This window comes from Salminus brasiliensis, chromosome 10 (genome assembly GCF_030463535.1).
Source record: "Salminus brasiliensis chromosome 10, fSalBra1.hap2, whole genome shotgun sequence".
Classification (NCBI taxonomy): Eukaryota; Metazoa; Chordata; class Actinopteri; order Characiformes; family Bryconidae; genus Salminus; species Salminus brasiliensis.
The window spans coordinates 38,624,216-38,634,817 of NC_132887.1; the positions used below are offsets into that span (position 1 = coordinate 38,624,216).

General features: G+C 42.8%; 1 protein-coding gene across 1 annotated transcript; it reads right to left on the minus strand.

Annotated features, from left to right (window-relative positions):
• Window positions 1-3,654: 3,654 nt before the first annotated feature.
• On the minus strand, window positions 3,655-9,732 carry gjb3 (gap junction protein beta 3). The gene is made up of 2 exons (XM_072690568.1): window positions 9,571-9,732; window positions 3,655-7,365 (listed from the first exon to the last, which is right to left on the minus strand). Exon 2 carries the CDS (start codon window positions 7,250-7,252, stop codon window positions 6,407-6,409), a length of 846 nt encoding a protein of 281 aa, XP_072546669.1. The 5' UTR covers window positions 7,253-7,365; window positions 9,571-9,732; the 3' UTR covers window positions 3,655-6,406.
• Between the last annotated feature and the right edge of the window lie 870 nt (window positions 9,733-10,602).

Consider the following 10,602-nt stretch of genomic DNA (forward strand, 5'->3'; position numbering starts at 1 on the left):
ACCATCTCGCCCATGTGGGCCCTGTATTGTGGAGCTCAACTGGGAACCAGAACACTTTGTCCTTGCGTTCCACGTTGGTTTCACATATGGTTGCCCACCAGGGTCAGTGATTGGACCAACAGGGGTTAAACTTGGGCCCCATTTGGGTTGTACACTGCACATGAGGCCTAGACGAGACCCATGTGAGATTACAGTGGGCTTCAACGACGAGGCCCAACTTGGGTCCCAGTAAAAAAGGTATGTACAAACAAAGCTCAGCGCTCATGCCCACCTGGAACCCAGCCAGCCCACGTTCCACCCATGTGAGCCTTACATGAGCATGTTGAAACTAAATTAAATCGAAGTTTTGAGTCTCTTCCTTTAAAGCTCATGTTCAGACAGTTCTCAGATTGGGCCAATCTGCTAATTAGAGGCCTATGATCAAAGTCTACGGAGCTTGAGTGAATACCATCATTAAAGCAAACAGGGGCACATCACCAAATATCACAAAATTCTGAAATTCATGTTAAAATTTCAAAGCTTTCTACTTTTTTAACTCAAGTTGTGCCAATAATATAATCTGTAATAATAAAAAAAGATATTAAATAAGAAAGCAATGCAAAACCTTTTAACTCACTGGATGTAAATATATTTAAAAATGATAAATACAGGTCCAGTACATTTTCTACGCATACAGGTAGGTCTGTAGCAAAATGGCCAGTAAATAAAAAAAAATAAAAAAAATAAATTTAAATATTATACACAGAAAAAGTCCTTGCTGTCCAAACTTGTTTGGTCTGGACTGCCTTCAGTAAGCAAAATGGGATCAGGTATGTTGATATGCTGAACCTGTCGTCACAAAAATGCACATGCTAAGCAATGATGACAGAGCACTTGAGAAAGATCTCCATTCAGAAGAAGTGAACAATGCAAAAGGGACAGCAGGAAAAAGGAAACAGCGTTATTCTTCTGATGTAAATTTTACGTAAAGCTGTCATCAGTTTCAGTACGGGGGAAAATCCAGGTCTTTCTTAATTAAGGATGTTAAAGGGTTTATATGTCACGCATATCCTGAAAGGCCCACATCCTTCTTTTCTGAACAATTACCCTTTCAATTTAATATGACAATTACGATCAAAACTGGCTGTTTTTGGTACTGTGCCTTTAAGACAGATATATGCAAATGGGCTCTGATTTGATTGGCTGTCCTGTATTGTGCCTTATTTAAAAAATATTGAAAACCTTGGGTGCTTCATCAATCCATTTCATTCTTTCATAAAAACAGGGATATGTGCACCAATGGTCTCAAATGGTTGACAATCCATTCATTCATTAGTGTCAGTCCAGGAGAATGCCACGACTATGATTAGTCTTTTTTTGGTCCCCTCCCCTGTCACCATCGTTTAAATGACAAGGGTGGGAGAAACATGAATGACACCAGGTAACATTCTCTAAATGCAAGGCTCTTCTAACTATTGCATAATACCAATATGGAACTGAAGGTCCACCCACAGTTTCATGTTAAAGTGCTTAGTAAGAGGCCTTATGAATAACTTCAGATCAAGAGGGTCAAACCCAGGTCTTGGAGGCTATGGAGGGTTTTTAAGTTCTTGGAGGGACAAGCCCAAGCCTTGGAGGATCAAACCCAGACCTTGGAGTCTTTGGAGGCTCAAACACAGACCTTGGAGTCATTGAAGGGTCAACCCAGGTTTTAAAGGCCTTGAAGAGTCAAGCTCAGGCCTTGGAGAGTCAAACCCAGGCCTTGCAGAGTCAAACCCAGGCCTTGGATAGTCAAATTCTGATTTTTGAAGGCCTTGGAGGGTCAAGCCCAAGCCTTGCAGAGTCAAACCCAGACCATTGAGGCCTTGGATGGTCAAATTCAGACCTTGGAGGCCTTGGAGGGTCAAACCCAGACCTTGGAGGCCTTGGAGGGTCAAACCCAAGTTTTGCAGGCCTTAGAGGGTCAAGCCCAGGCCTTGGATAGTCAAATTCTGATTTTTGAAGGCCTTGGAGGGTCAAGCCCAAGCCTTGCAGAGTCAAACCCAGACCATTGAGGCCTTAGATGGTCAAATTCAGACCTTGGAGGCCTTGGAGGGTCAAACCCAGACCTTGGAGGCCTTGGAGGGTCAAACCCAAGTTTTGCAGGCCTTGGAGGGTCAAGCCCAGACCTTGGATAGTCAAATTCAGATTTTTGAAGGCCTTGGAGGGTCAAGTCCAGACCTTGCACAGTCTAAACCAGGCCTTGGAGGGTCAGGTCCAGGCCTTGGAGTCCTTGAAGGGTCAAACCCCTGCAGAGATATTTCCTTTCTTATAGCACTGCACATTCAACTCATTAAAGCTTTGAAATCAGGTTTGTTTATTGAGACGAGTGATAAAGTCTACAGACTGCTGTGTTTAGGGTTCGTTGCCCCATGCTTTCTCCCAGCTGTACAGTCAGTTTACATGTAGATTTAGGTTTATGAATAACCTTTAATCAGAAAAAGGTGGTTCCTTTAAAACCTTGTATTCTTGTGTAGATTACTGATTACCTGATCTACACTGAAATCAAGATAGTCTCAGTGATTATATTCCAGGGTCATAAAGGAATCTACAATGTTGGCTGTAAAATATATTATAATATGCTGAAGAGGCGAGGTTCACATTTTGATGTTTTGGTCAGTGTTGCTTTTGTTTCTGGTCTTGCTTAGGTACAGACACTAAAACTACCTCAGTGTGGGATTGCCAAACAGGGTGTTGGGCCTAATATGAGGAAAGTGTGAGGTCCAAAATTCTCATATTTCACTGTAATTTCATCAGTTTGACCATATTCACTACAGTTCATATCTGAATGGTTGTCAGCAGAGCTTTGCAGATTGATTCCAGACCTATCATGACCATTACCAGGAACAACCAGGACTCCACAAAACCTCTGAAGGTGTCCTGTGGTATCTGGAACCAACTCCTGTAAGAGGTGGGACCTCCATAGATCGCATCAATGAGTGTCGGCCAGTGGCTGTCCTTCCTTGGAACGCTTTAGGTAGGCACTGACCACTGCTTACCGGACCTGCCTGATGTTTTGGATATGTTCTGACCCAGTCTGGTCCAGGCATCGCAAGATTCTTATCAGATTCTTATGCTTGCCCACCTTCAAGAGCTATGTCCGAAACTGTGCCCTATTCCCTATATAGTGGGGTTCTGCCCCTTTGTAGTGATGTCCGAAAACGAAGCGCTAAATTTTCAGTATGCTGTAGCAATCCCACAAAGCACCCTTATAAATAGTGTACGAACAATGTACACTAAACGAACATGGACTACCCATTGTTTGGTTTGAAGATACACACCCATCTTCTCTGAGGAACCCCAAAGGTCAGATTCCCTACAATAATGCTCTACATAGTGATCTGGGTTTTTGTTTTTTTTTTCAAGTAAGGGGTAGTGAATAGGGCACAGGTTTGGAACACAGCTAAGAACTGACCGCTCACTTGCTGCCTAATGTCTAATATGTAGTGGATGCCACTGGAAGCAGATTACCAGTGTTATTCATTTCACCGGTCTTAATGCTATGGCTGATTTAGGGCTACGTTTTGGACCACTGTCTCCATGTGAAGGCTGTGGTAGATAGTTCTGGACTCTGATGAGGTAAAGAATCGAGACTCAGACTTCGCCGTCCATTTTTAGACAAACTTTATTTGTAGAAAAATATACATATCCATCAGAACGTAGAAAAAGGCCTTGATGTGGCCGCAGTGTTGAGTTCGAGCTCAGTTTGGCCTTCAGCTTTTAAATAAACTCATGCAAACGCAAACATCACCCCCTCATCAGCCTGACTTCTCAGATCTTCTCAGACCATCTGTAACACATTGACTCAGAAAGACTAGCTCCAGTGTTTTAGACAGTGCCTCAGACATTAATGGCTGTGTTCCAATGCAAGTCTGTACCGGTGTGGAATGGGGAAGGCCTCCAGGCAGTTCTTCTCAGATAAGGTTGCTGCTTTATGCTCTGTTTGTTTGACTGACTCCTCTTGGAAAGAATGAAGGCTCAGCTTCAGCCTGGCCCACCTTTCCAAAGCTCCTGACCAGTCAAACTTTTCAACAGTTACTTCTTAAGGCATTTATTATTAGTTATTTCGAGTGTCACCCCTCACCACTGGCCTAAACCATTTTTTTTCCTCGCTAATTTTACCCAACCCACTAATTTTACCCAACCCACTCCCAGTAGTACTCTTCACCAACAGATGAAATTCCCCCGACATTGAGAGGGTGAGGACATAGACATAGGCCTTCTCCAACACGTGCCCAACCAGCCGTCGCCTCTTTTCAAACTGCTGCCGAAAACTCAAACGCCACCGGGCATCCAATGCACTCGGGAAAGAGCCATCTACCCACCCAAATGAAGGAAAGAGTAGGGCCAATTGTGCTCTCTCAGGCTCTGGCTGCTGCTGAATGGACCAATAGAAATGCTCCAAAACAATTCCAAATTTGTAATAGTCTTGATCTCTGTATGTTCTTAGACAGTCACACCACCTGCCTTTTTAGACCAACTAAAAATGCATTCACATAAAGGAGGTATGGGTAAATACGGTAATGTTGTAGTTATTAAAATATTTTTCAGAACATTAACAAACATGGACTCAATCAGATGCCCCTCACTAAGCCTGGGCATCGGCTTCACAAATTTCTGAAGACTTTTTTTAGGGTCTTTTGGATTAGAAATAAAAACAATCAGGTGTGTCCAAACTTCTGACTGGTACTGTACAAAAAGGCAAAAATCTTGCATAAATCTCCAGGAAACGTCCTAGACCAGTTTCCATGACTCTCTCTCTCTCTCTCTCTCTTTTTCTTCTCTCTCAGTCTTTCTCGTTTTTCTTCTTTTCTATCTATCTCTGCTTCAGTCTCCCTCAACCTGATTACGCAAGTCGCAAGGTGTGTCTCTGGATGGCTTACGTATAAACTAGAGGATCAACGTTAGCACCACTCCCTGAAAAAAATAAAAAATGCCAGTAATGGTGATGGAGACAATCTAGACAATGTGGGGTTAGACCCAGCGCAATGGCAGTGGTTGCTCTTCAGGATTGATGAAGTATGGACCTTAATAAGACTGTACGGGAGTCCAACGTTCTCTGGTTCTTCCACTACTTGTTAGCAAGGTTAGCATGTAGCAGGGCTTTGGCTTGTATGTCCGTAGAGGCCACAAGTCCCTTCTATTAATTTGTTGCTTCCTTCTCATAATTGTTCTGCTCTGGAACCAAGAAACCAGTGATCTAGAAATTGGACCCGGTGCCTTCAAGCAGGGAAAGCACTGAACCATGTGTTGCTTGACAGGAATGTGCGTTTTGAAGTCCAGGGCCCTAACTGGTACATTTCGAGCCCTCTTTAAAGGTTCAGCTTGGACCTTGAGTCTCCATCTCCATTGTAGGACAAGAGCAAAAAATCAGACATCTGGAATTGGGCCAGGTGCCTTTAAGCAGGGACAACACTGAATTGCGCACTGCTTGCCAGGACCTTGCTCCGAGTTCAGGGCCCTAACTGATACATTTCAAGCCCTCCACCATTGTTTTTGGATTTGTCTAGATGTAAGTAGCTCCCCCCTTTCTGTTTTGCATTGCATTGTGGGATAACAGTGTCCATCAAGTCAGGTCAGGATCAGGTCATTTTCAACATGTGATCTTTTCTCCTCGGTGGACGATGTGCCAGCGGTTTACTTTGACGTAGAAACACATTATGACTCTTAAACTTTGTTAGTGCTAACTCAGCCTCGGCAACACAGTCCTGCTAAGGCACTCTTGTTTCATAGTAGCAAAGAGTATTTGAATTACATGTACTTACGGACGCAAGCAGAAGAATTTTACAGTGTAAATAAATTTGGCCTGCAACTTTTTGCATCAAGTTCAACTTCGCAATTCACGTCCTCGGTTTCAGAACTTTGATATTAGCAGACTCTTGTTGTTCGGATTACAAAATACAGCGCAAGCAAGAGGCAGCATGGTACACAGTCAGTCGGGAGGTGGGATTAGATGGTAATTATCTTTTCTTCTGGGGTTTTTAGTAGCTTTAATAGCACGTTAGCTGGTCTGTGAAACTGCAGAACCAGTTTTCCGGGCCCACTGATTTCCGGAACTGTCTGCAGCCACACCCATTTCGCAAGGCAGGGTGAAATGCTAAAAAAACCCAGTGTGACCGAGGCTTTCAAACATACAATGACTAAATTGTAAGCATGTTTGTCTGTGCGTGACTTTCCACGATGAAACATAAGAAATACCTGAATAGTGGTTTCGGTATTCAAACACTGAGTACTGAGTACTGAGTACCCAAGCACAGCACCTTATAACCATGTAACAAGCTTCTGAAGTCCATGACTCCAAGACCAAATCCTGATACATCTTAAACCTCTCTTAAATACTCAGCTTGGAGTCCATCTCCACCCTCAGTCTGCAGAGCAAATCTCCATCCTAGGCAAAGGACAGGTTGGGAGCAGAAGCTCTCATGCCAACGCCTGGCTTGTAGGCCTCAGGCTGGAGCTGGGACTTCAACTTGACCTTGTACTCTGGCTTCAGTTCGTGCATGGGCAGGGTGGAGTTGCTGTCATGGTCCCGGTACTGGTGTTCGTACAAACCCACGCTGCGCTCACGGGGGCGCTTCATCTTTTTGGCGCAGCTGGAGATCCGCTTGGAGATGAGATAGATGATCTCGCAGACGCTAAGCACGATGCAGATGGCCGAGGCGCCGACCATGAAGTAGGTGAAGACTTTCTTCTCCATCGGCCTGCCGATGTAGCAGTCCACCACGTTAGGGCAGGGCTTGACGTTGCACTTGACCACCCGGGGCAGGTGGAAGCTGTTGTAGATGTGGTGGAGGATGTAGAGAAAGGCCACCTCTATGCCCGCCTTGACGAAGAGGCTGATCAAGTAGGTCCACCAGAGGCCGCCGTGCTTCTTGCCCGTGTTGTCGTACAGCTTGACGTCAGCGCCGTGCTTCCGTTGGTACTTCCGCTCGCGCTCTTCTCGGTACTTGACGTGCATGACCACCAGCAGCGAGGGGCACGTGACGAAGATGAGCTGCAGCGCCCACAGGCGGATGTGCGAGATGGGGAAGAAGTGGTCGTAGCAGACGTTGGGGCAGCCTGGCTGCTTGGTGTTGCAGTCAAAGTCCTTCTGCTCGTCGCCCCACACTCGCTCCGCCGCCACGACGTACACCATCACCCGGAACACGAAGACCACGGAGAGCCAGATCCGCCCGAAAGCAGTGGAGTATTTGTTCACCCCGCTGAGCAGGGCCTGGAACGTCTTCCAGTCCATGGTTCAAACCAATCGCTCGCGCTCGACTTTTCTCTTTGCGATTTTGACAGCTGTCAATTCTCCCCCGCCGCGTTCTGCTTTCTCGTTCCGACGGTGGTTCTCGCTACAGCAACCTGGAGGGAAACAAACGGAAGTAGGCGTGGCTTCACTTATCTGTGATGAAAGGTGCAGCGTGCCAACACTCATGGAAAATGCTGATAAATTCATATTAATAAAATCTAGAGTTTTGCGTTTCGTACATGGAAAGTCGGAATTGCTCATTTCCATAGTAACGGAACCTCATGTTTACTTTAACTCTACATTTTGCATCGGATATTTACTGTAGAGGATATTTGCTGAAAAAGGATTGGATGTATTATGTAAACACACACACACACACACACACACACACACATATATATATATATATATATATATATATATATATATATATATATATATATACATATATATATATATTATGTATATAAGACATGATTTAATGTATGTACAGCCTTACAAAAGTTTTGGCACCCCGATTTATTTAGAGCAAAAGTAAGTGCACATTTGGTAACAAACTTAAGTAGAAGCATTTCGTCCAGTTTTAGAGCACAGTTAGAGCACTATTAATGTTCTAAATCTAAAACAATAATAGCATATGTAATGTGTCATATATTAATGTGTCAAATATTATATCACGATATTTAAAGACATGTTCACAATACCCAATATTTATCGCAGACAAAATACATCAATATTGACAAATTCTTAAATGTGCTTCACATCATCCAGTTAAACAGCACTACTTACACTGTCTGTAATGAAACATACGCTGGCGATATCCTCGATATGCTCAGATTTACAACTATATTATATAAAACGTATCACGATATGATAAAATATCGTCATATTGCCCACCATTATGTGCCAGTACTTTTTTCAGCCACTTCAACACTGGATTTGTTGTGCAGTTATTAATCATTAGCATGAACTATTATTACGAATTATTTGGTAACGATTTAAATTAGCAGTTTAATCCTGGGAAGTCCCACAGAGTTCTATTTTAGGGCCTATAAAGTTGATGTGAAACTTTATTTATATTTTCTTGCTAATGATAATTATGAAGAATTTGATTTTGAGTCTGTATATATATTTAGAAGAGTCAGTGCAGACCTTAACGAAAAGAGACAAAAGTATTGGGACACCTTCTTGTTCATTGTTTTTTCTAAAAATCAAGGCTATTAAAAAAAAGAGTTTTTTCTGTCTTTACTGTCCAGGAAAGAACAACACAACACTTTCCCCTAGATTTTAGAGAAGAATTGCTGTGAGGATTTGACTGCATTCAGCCACACAAGAGTTAGTGAGGATGTTGTTGTTGTTGAATGATCACCACCACACTTCATCCCCAACTCATCCCAAACGTACTGGGGGGGGCTTTGGTGCTAATAGGTCTGCGCTGATCTGCTCCAGAGAGTCCTATTCTACTGGCAGTGCTTCTCCACAGGGTTAGACAAGCTGCGTGTGTGTATTTATGTGCATTTGCACGCTTGTCTCAGCAGTGGGTGCAACTTTAAGTAGCTTAATGCCTTGATTAAAAGGGGTGTCCACAAAGTTTTTTTTTTTAATGATTGCTAAGATCTGTGGATCTAACCCTTCCTGGGTGCAGTAGGTCTGTTATGGCACAGTAATAAACACAACTAGTCCCCTGAGAGCACTTTTACTCATATTCCACTGAAAGTAACCGTCCTGGGCTTTCCCAAAGCTGACCACAGCGGGCGGTGGGTCTTCAGAATGGCAGTAATGCAGAATAATAAGAATAACCACATGGCGGTTACGGGACTAGTGTTTGCCTTTGTAAGTTTACACGGTGTCCTTTAGGCTGGTATCCATTACTGTGGTCAAACCAGTTTAACAGTCCCTTCCATACCACGAGAAAATCACTGAAATACACATACAGAAGCTTTTACACGCCTTTATTAATATTAAAATATTATATTTGCTATATATTAAATACTATATTCCTCAGTGTTATATCTAAATACAACCATAAATACTGGGTTATAGAAGATCCACAGGTCCACTGTGGGAGATCCAGTGTCTGGAAGGCACTGTCTGACTGAATTCACCCCAAAGCTGATTCTAAAGTTTCTAAGAATTAATATTCATAACATATTTAATAATATAATCATATATCAACTTTAACGCACAGACTCGTCCCAGGTGGTCCTATCTGCCCCTTATTAGCCAGTGTGAGATGCCTGAGCACCTTTCTGTACAGCTGAGCTGCTGCTGGTGGTGCTGCTGGTGGTGGTGCTGCTGGTGGTGCTGCTGCTACTTACTCGACGGCTGGTTCGACTGATCTGACAGGAGCTCCTCTCTCGCCCTATTAGTCCAGTTTGGTCGATGAGGTGGTGAAGATGAAGAAGTTGTAGAAAAAGTCGTAGGCAGTTCGGCAGGACTGTCCTGAGAGCTGGGGAGAAAACATGGTGAGCATAAGTGAGGGTGGGGTTTGGAGAAGCCGAGCAGAAGGACTCGGAAACCCGCAGTCAGACTGAACTCCAGCCCTGACAGGCGCTCTCACTCCCGGGCTGGGGCTCTGCAGTCTCCGCCCCGGGGGTCGGGCTTCATACTGTGGCTCTCTCAGTCTCTCAGGCGAGCTCGAGCTAAAGAGGATAATCACAGGCTCTCCGACTCCACAGTAGGGACTGTACCTCTAAATCATACATTATTTAAAGTACAGTTATTTAAAAAGAGTTTAAAGAACCATAAAGTTTGAACTTTTTAAAAATTGTATTGTTGTATTTTATTATTATGACTGAAGAAGCTACTATTATTATGACTGTTATATATATATATATATATATATATATATATATATATATATATATATATATATATATATATAACATTACAAATGTTAAAAAAGTATATATATATATATATATATAATTTACGCCCTAGTCAGTTCTTTGTGACCATGCAGTTCCTCCTCCCGCCACAGGGGGAACCATTCCAATTCTACCAGCCCCTAATGAAGAATCCTTAGCTAAGCTAACTTACTAAACAACTTTTCCTAAAAGAGGGGTAATTAAACTGTCCAGGGCTAAACGTTTGACGTATGACAACCTTCTACTTGGCCTGATAATAATAATAATAATAATAATAATAATAATAATAATAATAAAACCCCCAATGTTATGTTCGACTGTACGGAACATCAAAAATATTCCCGGGTCAAACCTTAAAAGTACTTAAAAAATGCTTAATTATTATTAATTAAATCAATATTTAGTGTAATACTATGTTTACCCCCTACAGATGATGGATTATTCATAATAAATAATTAATTAATATATTTCAATTAGAACGTT